Here is a 14,353-nt window from a genome sequence, read left to right on the forward strand (position 1 = left end):
GAGTTGGTGGAGTCCCCATCCTGGAGGTGTTCAGGGACAGACTGGGTGTGACACTCTGGCACCAAGTGAAAAGGTGGGGATGGGACATGGGCTGGACTCGATGCTCTCAGGGGGCTTTTCCAGCTTTGATGATTCTGACAGTGTGAATTCAGGCCAGCAGGAGCTGCTGGGATTCCTGGAGAAGCCCTCAAGGAAGGAGATGAAGCACAGCAATGCCCTGGAAGCAGGGAGTGCTGTGCAGGACAAACACACACGGACACAGGCCCCTTGAACAGAATTCGTGTTTAATTCGGACGTTGATCGCTCCACAAAACTCCTCCTCGGCCCCACACGGTCACCCTGCTGCAGCCACAGTGGTTCAAGAGACACCACATCCTCTCCCGAGCCCCACACCCCATTTCTCACCTCTGCCCCCCAAATCCTCCCCTGGGCCATTCTCTCTCACCACACCACGACGTACAGAACATCTCCCCTCAACTCCAACAGGTCAAAGAAAAGGAAAAACCAAAGCAAAGGCCTTTGAGGAGGGAAAAACCCACACACCCACAGCCCTGCAAAGCCCTCAGCTCCACAACCTGCTCTGCACCTGCCACACATCACATCCAGCTCTGGATCTGAGCTGAAATTCCCTTCAGGTGGGAAGAAGGCAGGCACAGAGCAGGATTCTCTTTCCACACCCTTCTCACAACGTATCAAGTCTTAAAAAAAACCCAACTTCATTGGTTTAGGGACAGTTACACGTGTTAAACACCCCCAGGACCTCCTAACTCAGCTTCTGCCAACCAACAGGGTTAATTCAACTGAAGCAGATCAGAAATGCAAGTGTCCCTCTGGCACAGGACACCGGTGCCACCACCAGCACTGCACAGGCAGCTCCAGAGGCTGCAAGAGCCACTGCAGCTGGGTCCCTGCACCCACACAGCACCTGGGAAGGAGCATTCACCCCCACGCTGCTCACAGTGGAGCAGCACCACTGGTTTTCACCTCTGAAAAGCAGGACATCTCCCAGCACCAAACCTGAGGAAAGCTCCATCCCGAGTTCCTCCGAGAGGAGCAAATTAAAACGGGAACTCACTTCCCAAGGGCTCTGCTCACAGCCCCAGATCACCTCAGTGCTGTCCCTGCACATCCCCCAAGGCAGCAGGACAGCGTCCTGGAAGGGCCAGCTCTGTCCCTGCTCTCTCCAGGGGGAGAGGGGCTGATCCATGGAGAGCAGCACGTGCAGGGCAGGAGAATTCCCATCATCTCCTGAGACCCAGCACTCCAAACAGAGCCTGGGACAGAGGAAAGGGCTCTCCAAGCCCTGAATCTTCCTCAGTGAGGCTTAAACCAGCGATGACTGCTGCCAAAAGGGAAATGAGTTACAAAGCAAAACCCCAAGCAGCTCACAGTGGCACAGGGAGGCTTCAATCCCCTCTCCCAGGTGGAAAATCCATCCTCAGCACCAAGAGTACCACACGTCTGCCTGGAGGAAGCTGGGCTTTAAAACAGCCAGAAAAAAAGGCAAACTAAACTCTCACAAAGCCCCCCAGGGGGGCTGACAAGGTAAAAACACAACTGAGGCCAAGTTTTAAAGTGTCTTTAAAAAAACCACCCCACACACACACGCTTTGGCACAGGAGCCTTGAGTTATGTCACTTGGAACATTCAGAGTCAGGGGGAGCTACTGAGAAGGGTTATTTAAAAATTTTTTTCTTCTTTTTCCTTGTAAAAAGGTGTCAAGCAGTGGTGGTGAAGCATGAAGGGGGAGTACAAACGTTGAGCAGTCCCAGGGTGATGCTGCTCAGTGTTTGTGCTCTGGTTGTGTTCCCAAAGCTTAGCTGGATACAGACACAGATATAAAAACACAGACATTCCTGGTTTTCAATGTGAAAACTGTAACATGGAATCCAGTACTTGTGCATTTGCCATAGGGTCCTTTGGAAAAGGAACCATAAAAATAGATATTTTTTTTAATAAAAGTTTTTTTTTAGTCTTTTTTTTTAACTTTTTTCTTTTTTTTTTTTACCCTTAAGTAAAGAGCAAATATACACCTACAAGCAGAGTTCAGATCCACTTTACTGAGAGCCTGGAAGTCCATACATCAAATTAATTCCCAGTGGTGTATCCAGACACAGGAACAGCTCCCAGCTCCAAAGGGCTGGCGTTCCTGAAAGATCTGCAGCTCCAGCTAACCTTGTTAGCCAGCCAAGCCTCACTCCAGCCTTACCTCAGCCAACACTCCCCAAGGCTCCACAGCTGAGCCTCACACCCAGGACCTGGCTCTGACAGCATCACAGCTGGAAATCTGGGCAAGAAACCTGAATCCTGGTGATTTCAACCCACATCAGGATACAACAAGGAAAATATAAGCCTTGAGCTTACATTTCCTTATTATTTAGAGGCCAGAGCACTGATTCCAGCTACTGAGAAACAGCTTCCAGAGGAGAGCCGGGAGGAACTTCAGTGACAGAGAAACGAGCTGTGCAACAAGAAAGTGCATTAAAGTAGCTTAAAACCAGAGTAAAGATCAAATGGCCACTCGACAGGAGGGAGAACAAAGCTCCAGCAGCTCCTCGGGCTGGGTGAGTTCACATCCAGGCTCTCTTTCTCTCTCTCTCTCGAGTCCAAGGGCAGGAGAGAAGCGTGCATTGCCGTGCTCCCACAGGGACACAGTTCTCCTGGCAGGCCATGCCCTCCTGCCCCTTTGCTTCTGGGTGTTCTCAGACGTGGGCAGCTGTCATCGGAACTCGTAGATAGGAGCGCTGTGCTCGGGAACGTGCGTTAAATTCAACGACTGATACCTGGCAGAGGAGGCAGAGAGGGAGGGGAGGGTTACACACAGCTCCTGCCTGGCAGCCAGAGCACACACGCTGCTCTTTTCTCCCCCGTTACAGCCCCAGGGTGTTCAGGTATCCAGCACCCACTTCCCACAGTCCAAAATCCTGGCAGGGCTCAGCATCGTTCCTCATCACTCCACAGCTCCCTGACAGGAGGGTGCAGCCAGGTAAGGGTCGGGCTCTTTTCCCACAAAACTAGTGATAGGACAAGGGGAAACAGCCTCAAGGTGTGCCAGGAGAGGCTGGATACAAAGAAAAAATCCCTCACTGAAAGAGTGGTTTAGACCTGGAATGGCCTGCCCAGGGAATGGTGGAGTTACCATCCCTGGAAGTGCTCAGAAATCAAACAGATATTCCATTTAGGGTTTAGTGGGAATGGCAGCATTTGGTCAAAGGTTGGGCTTGATGATTTTGGAGGTTTTTTTTCAACTTTAATGATGCTGTAATTCCCACTCTGGTCCCTCTGAGCCACCTGCAGCAAGGCAGCATTCCTGGTGGGCTGACTGTGGTGGTTTTTTGGACTCCCTTTGAAATTCAACAACTTTCAAGTTCAAACAGTGTTTGCTACAAGTGCAAATTACACATGAGTCTTTCAAAGCTCAGCTTGAGGGAATGTGTCTGAAAGCCTCCTGGTTCCTTCCCTCCCCCTGAGAGCTTCCAGCCATCCACCTGCTGCTCATGACAATGAGCAAGGGAAAAGAGCTCTCCACAGCTACTTGTCTCCAACAAAACCCCCACCAATTAGCTTTGACTTTTCTCTTGTCTTAACAGCAACACCCCAAGGACCTCAGAATACAAAACACTGGCCTGACAAGATTTCTGCCTGAAGGGAGCAACAGCCAAGCTGTTCCTGAGGAGAGAGAACTGAGCTCCCTCATTTCTCCAGATCCTGTATCACCTTCCCTCCTCCATCCTGCCATCCCAAATTTCCTCCCCTTTTCTGTAAGGACAGCACTTTATACCACACCAGCCAGCTCAGGCCAGCCATGGCCCACACCCCTCCCTTCAGCCCCAAGGTCCAGCCAGGAGCCTGAATCTCCTGCCTGGACACTCCCAAGGCTGGGGACAAGCAGCAGAGGAGTCACAGCTTGGTTTATGTCTCCAGGAGGAAGGAAACATCCTTACCATTCTGAACTCCTATGGTAGTAATAGCCCTCTATAGATGCTGCTGACTTCTGGAAGCAGATGTAATAGAAACCAGCAAAGGAAGCACCACTGATGTCCTTGATGGTGTGATCTGGGACTAGGAACTGCTCCTGCATTCAAAACACAGGCTGCACCTTAAAATGTTGGTCAAATACAGCCCCACCCCACCCCAATCTGCCCTCCCAACCCAAATATTGGCACCCACTAACATGAAGGCATTCCTGGCTGAGCACTCCCTGCACTCTCAGCCCAGAGCAGAGACCAGTGTCCCTTCACACCTGCCACTGCAGGGACCTCACAGGGAAGCAGACAACTGAGAACAGAATGAGTTTTAAGAGTGCAAGAGATCAGTTTCAACACCTGTCCCCTGCAAAACTGGGAGTCACAGCCTGAGAATGAAGAGAAGGCTCCAGAGAATTCTTACTACAGCTTTTCAACACTTATGGGAAAGCTGGAGAGGAACTCTGCTAAGGACAGGGAGTGACAGGAAGAGAGGGAATGGCTTCCCACTGCCAGAGGGCAGGGTTAGATGGAATATTGGGACAACGTTTTTCCCTGTGAAGGTGGGGAGGCCCTGGCACAGGGTGCCCAGAGAAGCTGTGGGTGCTCCTGGATCCCTGGAAGTGTCCAAGGACAGGGCTTGGGATAGTGGGAGGTGTCTCTGCCCTTGGCAGGAGGTGGAACAAGATGAGCTTTAAGGTTCCTTCCAACCCAAACCAGTCTATGGTGACTCTGTGATGACCTCAGCTGAAGAACAGAGCTGCAGAGTGGCCAGTCTGCATCAAACAGGGACTGGAGACATCAGTTCTCTCATCCTCTGCAGCATCACCAAGCAAGATTTTCCTGTTGTGCTTTTAGCCACGACTGCAGCCCTTAAGGACACAATTAGCTGGCTAGACACGAGTCATACTGGAACTTGCAAGTACAGTGGGTTTTGGGATTGGCAGGGTGAGATCTTTCATTAAACCACCACAGCTGGAAAAGCTCTGACAGCTCAAGTCTCTGTCAGTGCTTTGCAAGCAGCTCAGCAGAGGAGACAGGCAGGGTTTACCTTCCATCTCATGAAGACATAGTCCCCATTTTTTAGATCTTCATAATCAAAGTCATCAGAGTTAAATGTTTTTGCATACTGGTAAAAAGCCTGGAATTTCCCCTGAAACAAAAAAGAAAAGAAAAAAAACCAACCAGGATGTTTATTCCAGGAATAGAACTTCTAGTACCAGCTGCTGTTTAGGAGGGAAATCTACTGACACTCAGAGCAACATCCAGCCTGGCTGGAGAAGCTCCTGCACTTCCAGAGGAAGGTATTTTGACAGAAATATAACAAACATCAAAGCTTGTCAAACAACCAACGTCAGGGTGGGGCTGATCAGGTGGCTACTGTGGCCTCAAAACACAGCAGCAGGAACACCCTGCCCTGAGCAGGGACACAGGTACCAACTACCCTACCTGTGCTCGTGGGACCCCTTTCCCCTTCTCCATTCCATTTTGCAATAAGTCTCCAAAAATAAGGAGCGTGTTCTCTTAGGGGGTCAAGAGATGGGGATTGCTCCTGTTCCCTTCCCACCCCACGGCCAACAAGTGGAAAACAAGAAACCCCTCCCTCACCACAGATCACAGCTTGCTGAAGAGATCTCTATTTGCAAAGATCCCAGTGGGAGAAGGAGGGAGACAGCAAAAAGGAGAGGTCTCCAGGCCATTCTGCCAGCTCTTGCACTGCACCTCTCCCCCAAAGCAGCAGCCCAGAGCCAGCCCTGCCCCCAGATTGATGTACCCAGTGTTTGCGGTCCACGTCCTCGTCGGCGTCCCACTTGCGCGTCAGGAACGGGTGTTTCTTACTGATTATCTCGCCCTCGAAGAACGTGGTGAGGGTTGGGTACTCCTGCCAGAGGGGAGACAAAGGGGGCTCACAACTGTCACCTACAGGCACAATCCCAACAGCAGACAAGGCTCCATGCACTCAGCAGAAAGCATCTCCCAGGGAGAGCTGCGGGCACTCTGAGGCTGCTGCGCCCACCCCTCGTCCTGCCCCACACCTCTCCAAGGCTCACTCTTCCACTCTCTAATTCCAGCCCTTCTCTGCCTCTCTCCTCACTTTATGAAGCCAGGAGCCATGTCAGAGCTGGGCTGTGGGGAAGGGTTTGGAACACAAGCAGCTGAGGGGCAGGAATGGCTCAGCCTGGGGAAAGGACCCTCACTCTCCTGACAGGAGGGTGCAGCCCTGCTCTCAGGGAACAAGGGACAGGACAAGCAGAAATGTCCTCAAATTGCACCAAGGGAGGTTTAGATTGGATATCAGGAACAATTTAAAAGAGTGGTTAAAGGTTGGAACAGGCTGCCCAGGGAAGTGGTGGACCTGGCTGTGTCCTGGGTCCATGGTTGGACTCAATGGTTTTTGAGGGCTTTTCCAACTTCAAATGATTCCATGGAGCATCCACAGCTGGATTAAAACCTGTGACATTTACAGCCAGCACCATTCCCCAGCTGATGCCCTGTGATCAAATCTACAACATCCAATCCCTCCACCTCCTATTTCTGGCAGCAGCTTCTCCCAGCCCAGCAGGAAATAAAAGCCTTTACAGAGCCCCTCTTTGTGGTGCTGCACAGTTAACACTCACCTCTGTAAGGCCTTTAATCTTCAAGTATCCACAGAGATAGGAGTTTTCCATATCCACATGCTGGAAAAGAGTGCAAAGTCCAACCATAAAAACAGGCACGAAGGTGCATGCTTGATCCAGAGCAGTTTCCAACCCTTCCAAGGATAATTTCAGCTCCAGCTGGTACCCACTGCCCAATATATTCACACTGCCAGCCCTTTTCCATGAAGGGAACCACCTGGAAAGATCATTTGCAGGTGCCCAGCTCACCTCTGGCAGCCTCCACATCCCAGGCCTGCTCCCAAGGCAACACCCTCTGCCCAGAACTCTGCAGCAGGAAGCAAAGCCCCTTTCCAGCCAGAAGGGACCTGACTCACAGTGTTCTCCAAGAAAAAGCATCCCTGGAAGGATCACCCACATGCCCAGCATTTTGCAGGAGGCCTTTCTCCCAAATCTAAAGCTTTTATGCCACCTGCATTTAGAGTTATCAGGCTGCACATCTCTGCCTGTGCTGTGCAGAAACTAGGCAAGGATTTGCCTGCTCCTTTAAAAGCAGGGATTTTCCAAGAATTTTTTTCTTTTCCCTGACATCTCCAGATCCGCTTTCAAAACACGCAGCGAGTTATTCAGGGAAGTGCAAACCTCTGCCCATGAGAAGATGGATCTTCCCCACCTGTGATCAAAGGACTGCAACGTTTCCCTGTGCTCAGCACAGGCAGAGCAGGCAGCCCCCTCTCCTCAGCTGACACATGCAAAACAGGCACGTTTTAGGCACAAAAGCAGCGTTTTTAAGCACAAAAGCACAGCCAGCCCCTGCGAGGTGGCAGCGTGCAGTGGAGCTGAGCAGCCATGGGATGTCCCCACCACAACAAATCCCACCAGGAACGCGGAGAACCGAACGTAAAAACACCCCGCCGGCTTGGAATCACCACAGAGCCACCGAGGTCGGACAGGAGCTGAGATCACCCAGCCCATCCTGTGACTGATTCACCACCGTGTCAACCAGAGCACAGCGCTGGGCGCCACGTCCAGCCTCTCCTTAAACCCCTCCAGGGATGGCGACTCCACCGCCTCCCTGGGCAGTCCGTTCCCATGTTTAACGACCTTTTCAGTGAAGAAATTCCTCCTTACACCGAGGGCCAGGGCGATGCGGGTGCTGTGGCAGGGGGCCGGCGGGGCGGGCTCGGCCACGGCGGCCTCAGGCCAGCGGGTCCCCGTTCGTCCCAGGCCTCGGCGGCCCTTCCCGCCCGGCCACCCCCCTCACCTGCATGACGACCTCCACCTCGTAGGCGTTGCCTTTGCTGCGCTGCTGCCCGCGGAACTTGGCCCCGCTGTAGAGAAGCGAAGTGGCCACCCCGGGCTGCGCCGTGTTGATGGGGGGCGGCGGCACCAGGCTGCTGGCGGCCGCTCCGGCGGCGGCGGAGGAGGCCGAGCCCCCCGCCCCTCCAGCGCGGCGCCTCTCGCTCCGAACCGGCATCTCGGGGGGGTCCCCGGGCGCCAGCGTGGCCGGGGCCGGGGTGCGGCCGGGGGACGCCGCCCGCTCCGCTGCGCTCCGCTCCCTCACGCCTCGGCCGCCGCTGGGTCGGGGCCTCCTGGCAGCGCCTCCGCGCGCTCCCATTGGCCCCCGCGCGCGTGCCTCAGGGGCGTCCCCTGCCTCTGATTGGCTGCTGGCACGACGCCGGGCGCTGATTGGTTGTGCTGCCGGCTGGCGCTGCTGGGAAATGTAGGATTTTCCCTGCGGGCGGCGCGGATTGGTTGAGGGCGCCGGGAAGATGGCGGCGCCCAGCGAGCGGCGCTGAGCGCGGCCGGGACGGGCTCTGTCGCTGTGTCGTTCTGTCGCTGTGTCGGCTCTGTCGCGATGTGGCGCGGCTGTCGCCGCCTGTGGTGGGCCCACTCCCCGCCCGCTCGGCTCCCCCAACCGCCTCCTGCACACGCCCGGAGCGGCCCGGTGGGGCTGTGCGGGCGCCGGGCCTATGCCCCGCCGGCAGGTGAGGGAGCGCGGGGCCGGCTCCAGGCCCGTGTGGGGAGCGGGGTCCTGCCCTGGGCACCCAGCCCGGGGCAGGGCTGGGAGCGGCGCGGCCTCGCGGGGACCGCGCTCCCCGCGGCCGCTGAGCGGTCCCGGGGCTGGGGTTCCCCCCCAGCGCTCTTTCCCTGGTGTTAATTTGTGTTTGGAGCGGGCAGGGTTCGCTGGCAGCACGGCCGAGCCCTCGCCCAACCAGTTTGTTGCTCTTGTTTTTGCGTTTTGTTGGGTTTGAGGGGTTTTGAGGGAATGGGGGTTCAGGTAGGTTCTGGCCCACGTGTCCCATCCAAAGGCTTTGCTAGAATCGTGTGGGTTTGAGAACAGTAAAATTAATCTCGTGTTGTCAGAGGTGAGGCTGCAGAGTCGTGGTGACTCATGACAAGGTGTTGGGAGTCACTGATGAGCCTCGGGGCTCCTCTGGGTTACACACACTTTAATCTGCTTTTAGAACTGTGCCTGAGGCCCCGAAGCTCACAGGTCTCCAAGCCTGAGCAAATCCTTCCATTTCCCCAGTGGGAATGTGCTGCTTTTAGCCTGGAATAGCAGACCTGCAGCCTGACCTGTTTGCTGTGCCCTTCACGAGACAGATTTATGGGTTTGGGATTTACAACCTGGTTGCTGTTGTCGAGGGAGTGGCTCGTGGATTCTTCCTGCCTTGTGGGAGGGGTGTGAGCCTTTGGAATGGGTGTAGTCCTGCTCTCACACTGTCAGGAGAGCTGGTAGCAAAGGATGCTGCTCCTGAAATGAGACCTGAAGTTTCCTCAGGCTCACCTTGATGCTGGGGCAGGTGTATTCCTGGGCTGGACTGGGATGTTTGGGCTGTACTGTCCTTTGGGGGTTAATTTGTCCAGTGTGACTGTATTTGTGCAATCTGGAAAGGTTGAGCCTGAAGCAGAACTCCTGAGGAGAGGTGGGACAGGCCTGCTTGGGAAGCCAGCCCTGCCACAGCCTGAGCAGCTGAGCCCCAGCCTGGCAGGAGTGTAGCTGGTTCTGTTTGCTCCCTGCTCACTGGAGCTCACAGCTTGGAAACTGTGGATGGAGGGCTGGATTTCTGTCACCAGGCCACCTGGACAGCACCAAAGGCTGTGATGGAGAGCAGGAGAAGGGGCTGAACATTCTCTGTTTGCCCTCTGAGTGTTCTCTTTGCCTTGTGTTTCTGTCCCCAGAGAGGAAGAGGTTCTACCAGAACGTGAGCATCTCGCAGGGGGAAGGTGAGTGTGGCCACAGGGATGGGGTGGGAGGGCTGATCCCTGGGAGAGGTGTCACCACATCAGCCCCTGCAGCCCAGGCTGTGTCAGTGGCAGGTTTGTCACCAGCTGCTGTGCCCCCTCCTCATTTACAAAAAGCTTCCAGGACCAAGTGATGGTGGGAAACCTGAATATTCCTGTCAGCTCCAGCTCTGAATCTGCTCCCACTGTGGGGTTGTCTGTTGTTCCTTAGTGCCTGCTCCTCTTTGATTCCCCAGGATTTCTACTCTGATTCCCCAGGAGGCTTTGAAATAAACCTGGACCACCGGAAGCTGAAAACGCCCCAGGCCAAGCTCTTCACTGTGCCCAGCGAGGCCTTGGCCATTGCAGTGGCAACAGAGTGGGACTCCCAGAAAGACACCATCAAGTTCTACACAATGCACCTGGTGAGCAGGGCAGGGGGGAGTGCTGAGACCCCCAAATGCAGAGTGTGGAGGCAGCAGGGTGTCCTGCTCCCAGTGAGCAGAAAGTCAGGACTTCCTCTGGGCTGGCTGGGTGCCTGTCTAGAGGGAATCTGTGCCACTAGGGGAACTTGTGAAGGGGCTGGACAGTGTTATTGGGAATAGTGAGGGGAAGGAGGAAACTGAGCTCTGGAGCAATCCATGGCCTTTTTCCCTGCTGCTTAGTGAGCTGTTTCCAGGGATCCTGAAAGATTTGGGAAGATACCTATTACATTAGCCATTTTATGGCCCTGCACCCCTCAGTTTTTCATCTGCCACACATCCTTCTGCTTCTTCCTGGCATTGCACCACAGAAGCTGCTGCTTTTTCAAGCCTGGAATAACAGCAGTTTCAACTGCTTTTATCCCCAGACCACTCTGTGCAACACAGCACTGGACAATCCCACGCAGCGGAACAAGACGCAGCTGATCCGAGCAGCTGTGAAGTTCCTGGAGACAGACACAGTCTGGTATGAGCTGGGGACCCAGCTGGGTTTTGGAAAGAGGGTTGGGTGAAGTGAGGGAAGACATCTGCACTCACCCAGGCATGGCCTGGCTCTGATCTCTGCTGGTTTTTGCCTGAGGGTTTGAATTAGTTTGGATCAGTCCTGCATGTGCAAGCCTGGTTGGAGTCTCTGCACCCAAAGAAGGAGCACTGGATTTGGTCCCCTCTGTTGAACTCTGTTTTGGTCCTCTGCTGAACTCTCTTTTGGACACCTCCCTACTGGGCAAGAGTGAGAGCAGTGGGAAATGAAGCTCTAGGAGAAAAGAAAACATCTTTGAAAGGCCTGTGGGGATCTGTCAGCCAGTCCCTGGTATTCCTGTGCCAGTACAGATAGTTCAGACAACTTGTACCAGTCCCAAAATGCCCTTCATGCCTTAAAGTCCCTGTCAGCTGTAGGATCAAGCCTGTTCATGCCCAGGCTCCTGTCCCAGCCTCCACTGGCAGCTGCACAGTTCCTGTGGGGAGAGAGGAACAGGCTCCCCCACCTGCCCTTGTGGCTTTGGTCAAACTGGGGAGGAGGGAATGCTGAGCTGAGCCACTGGGCAAGGAGAAGGAGGAGTGGCCCCACAGAGAGTTGCAGTGGGGTTTGTACCCTCCTCTAACTGCTAAACCTCACTGCAGTCTGTGGCTTGGGGCTGCCTGCAGTTTTCAGCTGGCTGGTTCACTGCTCTGTTTTGTAGTAAGACAGAATTGTCCTTCCTGGAATAACAAAAAGCACTGAATTTAAGGAAGAGTTGGGGGATAGTTCCCTGTCACTGCTGCCTGGGTGGACAGCAGGTCTCTGTTCCACTTGCTGTGGGTCTGGGGGGGGTCAGTGTCCTTCCAGAGGTGTGTGGGAGTGACCATGCAGTGTGGTTTTGTTCTGTGATGTCCCAGCTATCGCGTGGAGGAGCCTCCAGCCTTGGCAGAGCTACAGAAGAATGAATGGGATCCTGTGGTCGCCTGGGTTGAGAAAAGGTGAGAGCTCAAAGGGGTCCTGGCTGCTCAAGCACTGCCCTGCTGAGCCCAGGAGCTCTGGTGCTTAGAAGTGCCAGGGCCACAAGCTCCATGAGCCCTGGGCCTTTCCCCTGGGCTGTGCTAAGGGTTTGGGGGATCATTCCAGGTACAACGTGACAATTGGCTCCTCGACCAGCATCCTGGGGCCAAACATTCCAGCCAGCACCAAGGAGACCTTTGTCAGCCATCTGGCATCCTACAACATGTGGGCCCTGCAAGGTGAGGGGGCTGGGCCAGTGAGGAGGTGCTTCCTCTCCACGGGGCAGGAGAGTGACTGGACTGGTTTTCTTCTCCTGCTCCAAGTGTGGAGGTTTATGTTTTAAATCTGCAGGCCAGGCCCTGACCTGCTTTTGTCACAGGCAGGGATTCTCTTTAGTGCCACTGGTGTTCAGGATGTGACTGTGCTGTCCCATGAGCTGCTTGCTCCACCTTAGCACAAATAACTTCTTTAATGCCAAACCTTCTAATGATTTAATCCCTAGCTTTGTTGTTACCAGGAAAAGAAATCAGGCTTTACTGCTCCAAAGTGCCCACACTGTGCACTGTGTTCACTTTTTTATCCTTATATCCCACTTAATCTTGCCTGAATCATATGAATGACACCAAAAGATAAAGAAATGAAGGGAGGTTTGCTTTGCTCCAGACCTGAATGAGCAGCAGGCAGTGAAACCCACAAAAGACACAGAATGCTGGAGCCTGGATGGATGTCTCTTCCCTTTGCACAGGGAAGGGTTGTGGCAGAATAAAAGGAGCTGGTGTCCAGGGCATGGCCTTTGTCACTGTGGTGGCAGGGCCAGCACAATGCTCTGTGCCTGGAGTTAACCACAGATCTGAGTGCCCAGGTGCAGGTGGGAGCATCACTGGCCCTCTCTGGGGGGGTACCACAGCCTGCCTGTCTCTTCAGAGTGTGTGAAGATGCTGCTGTAATGCTGCAGAAAACAGCCATGAATCTTGTTTGGTTTGGGTTATTCCCTTGCAGGTATAGAATATGTAATCACCCAGCTGAAATCGCTGATTCTGTCCATGAGCCTGATTGACAGGCACATTACAGTAGAGAAAGCTGTGCTTCTGTCTCGCCTGGAGGAAGAATACCAGGTAAATTATGTTACAAAACAGCCCTATAATTCAAATAGCAATAATCTCAGCATGACAAATGCATCCCCCACCACAAATAACTGGCAGGGGAAGTGCCTGCTGTAGCAGGAGACGTTCCACTCCACCAGTCTCTGTGTCTGAGAGCGTTTGGAGCGTGCTGCTGCAGAGCAACACCACGGGCACACCAGCCCAGAGTGCTCCCAGGGCTGCCAGTTTCTTTTCACAGAGCCCAGATGGCTGCTTTTCTCCCTCTCTAATCTGAAGTGCAAAGTTGTGGCTGACTTCTCCTGCTGAGGGTTATCCAGCCTGGAGGCTTTGGTAGACATCAAGATATCAAGCTTGCTGGAAATTAGCTTGGTGTGAAGCTCTCCTTGTCCCAAAAGTGGCTGAAGTTGGGAATCTTTTCATCCTCCTGTTAAGAGGCTTTGCCTCAGACCCCAGTACAGATGAAGCACATCCTGATCTCGAGATATCCCTGCCTCAGAGTCAAGGATCATCTCAGTTCCTGGGGGGGTTGTGAGCAGGGAAGCTGAGAGTTGCTGAGCTGCTTTCAGTATGATCCATGTTCCTCCTCTCCTTCAGATTCGGCGCTGGGGCAACGTGGAGTGGGCCCACGACTACGACCTGTGTGAGCTGCGTGCTCGCACGGCAGCTGGGACTCTCTTTGTTCACCTCTGCTCAGAGAGCTCAACTGTAAAACACAAGCTGTTGCAGGACTGAGGCAGCTGGGCAGGGCACAGAAAGAACACGTCCAGCTGGGAATTGCTGGCCTGACCCAGGGGATGGTAGCTACCTTCCTGCCATTCCACTTTTCCTGGGATCAGATTCATGTGCTGTGGTTTTGTGGGCAGCTCTTCAGTTGGATTGCCTGCTGCAGTGCAGCACACAAGGAGGAGAGGTCAAGGTGAGTTTCCTCTGAATCCCCGAGCCAGCAGCTCCGTCCTTTCCTGGTGTCTGTAACTCATCAGAGGAGCTCTCACGGAAGAAACAGCTTCCTGGGCAGGGCACGGCACAGACATACCCAGCATATGCCACATGTCTTCATAGCTGCCAGCTCCTGACACACACTTGTTATGGAAATCTGAAAACAGACTCCACTGCATCTGTTGTTCATCCCTCAGCGTGCCTGTCTGTAACACCAGGGTCTCTGTGTTCCATTAAAGACTCGCCCCTGTGAGGTACCAGAAGCTGTGTGTCTTTGTCTTAGTCACCAAACTGTGGGGTGGGTCCTGAGCTGCCAGCTTGTGGGCAGGGGCTGGGATGGCTCCAGGTATTAAAAATCACAGACCAGAGCAGACACTAACTACTGTGTGAACCACTCCATGCAGCTGAGGAGTTAGCAAGGAGACAACTGTGTATTCCTGCAGCAAGAGGGGTAAAACCTGGGCTCCAGCCATCTTCAGAAGCACAGAGCATGATGAGCTGAATCTGTGTTTGACAGGCAGCACCAGCCACATCTGAGACCTGCTCTGCCCCTGGCGAGCACACA

The 14,353-nt window shown here is 54.0% G+C and overlaps 2 protein-coding genes across 2 annotated transcripts; one reads left to right on the forward strand and one right to left on the reverse strand.

Annotated features, from left to right (window-relative positions):
* Nucleotides 1-267: 267 nt before the first annotated feature.
* On the reverse strand, nucleotides 268-8,169 carry GID4 (GID complex subunit 4 homolog). Its single transcript, XM_039732383.1, has 6 exons — nucleotides 7,827-8,169; nucleotides 6,584-6,643; nucleotides 5,740-5,847; nucleotides 5,017-5,118; nucleotides 3,945-4,075; nucleotides 268-2,783 (listed from the first exon to the last, which is right to left on the reverse strand). Exons 1-6 carry the CDS (start codon nucleotides 8,037-8,039, stop codon nucleotides 2,720-2,722), a joined length of 678 nt encoding a protein of 225 aa, XP_039588317.1. The 5' UTR covers nucleotides 8,040-8,169; the 3' UTR covers nucleotides 268-2,719.
* A 139-nt stretch (nucleotides 8,170-8,308) lies between these two features.
* ATPAF2 (ATP synthase mitochondrial F1 complex assembly factor 2) lies at nucleotides 8,309-14,051 on the forward strand. Its single transcript, XM_039732518.1, has 8 exons — nucleotides 8,309-8,550; nucleotides 9,749-9,793; nucleotides 10,070-10,215; nucleotides 10,641-10,738; nucleotides 11,650-11,730; nucleotides 11,876-11,988; nucleotides 12,749-12,864; nucleotides 13,447-14,051. Exons 1-8 carry the CDS (start codon nucleotides 8,421-8,423, stop codon nucleotides 13,582-13,584), a joined length of 867 nt encoding a protein of 288 aa, XP_039588452.1. The 5' UTR covers nucleotides 8,309-8,420; the 3' UTR covers nucleotides 13,585-14,051.
* Nucleotides 14,052-14,353: the final 302 nt, after the last annotated feature.

The sequence above is a fragment of the Passer montanus genome, unplaced genomic scaffold, assembly GCF_014805655.1.
Source record: "Passer montanus isolate IOZ18808 unplaced genomic scaffold, ASM1480565v1 scaffold8, whole genome shotgun sequence".
In the NCBI taxonomy this organism is placed as follows: Eukaryota; Metazoa; Chordata; class Aves; order Passeriformes; family Passeridae; genus Passer; species Passer montanus.

Coding starts and splice junctions, on each gene's coding strand:
- GID4 (XM_039732383.1), bottom strand. CDS start 8,039: ATGCCGGTTCGGAGCGAGAGGCGCCGCGCTGGAGGGGCGGGGGGCTCG. Junction 6,644..7,826: donor AGGTGGAGGTCGTCATGCAG/GTGAGGGGGGTG, acceptor ACTCTTTTCCAG/CATGTGGATATGGAAAACTC. Junction 5,119..5,739: donor ACGTGGACCGCAAACACTGG/GTACATCAATCT, acceptor TTTTTGTTTCAG/GGGAAATTCCAGGCTTTTTA.
- ATPAF2 (XM_039732518.1), top strand. CDS start 8,421: ATGTGGCGCGGCTGTCGCCGCCTGTGGTGGGCCCACTCCCCGCCCGCT. Junction 10,216..10,640: donor AGTTCTACACAATGCACCTG/GTGAGCAGGGCA, acceptor TTTTATCCCCAG/ACCACTCTGTGCAACACAGC. Junction 10,739..11,649: donor CTGGAGACAGACACAGTCTG/GTATGAGCTGGG, acceptor GTGATGTCCCAG/CTATCGCGTGGAGGAGCCTC.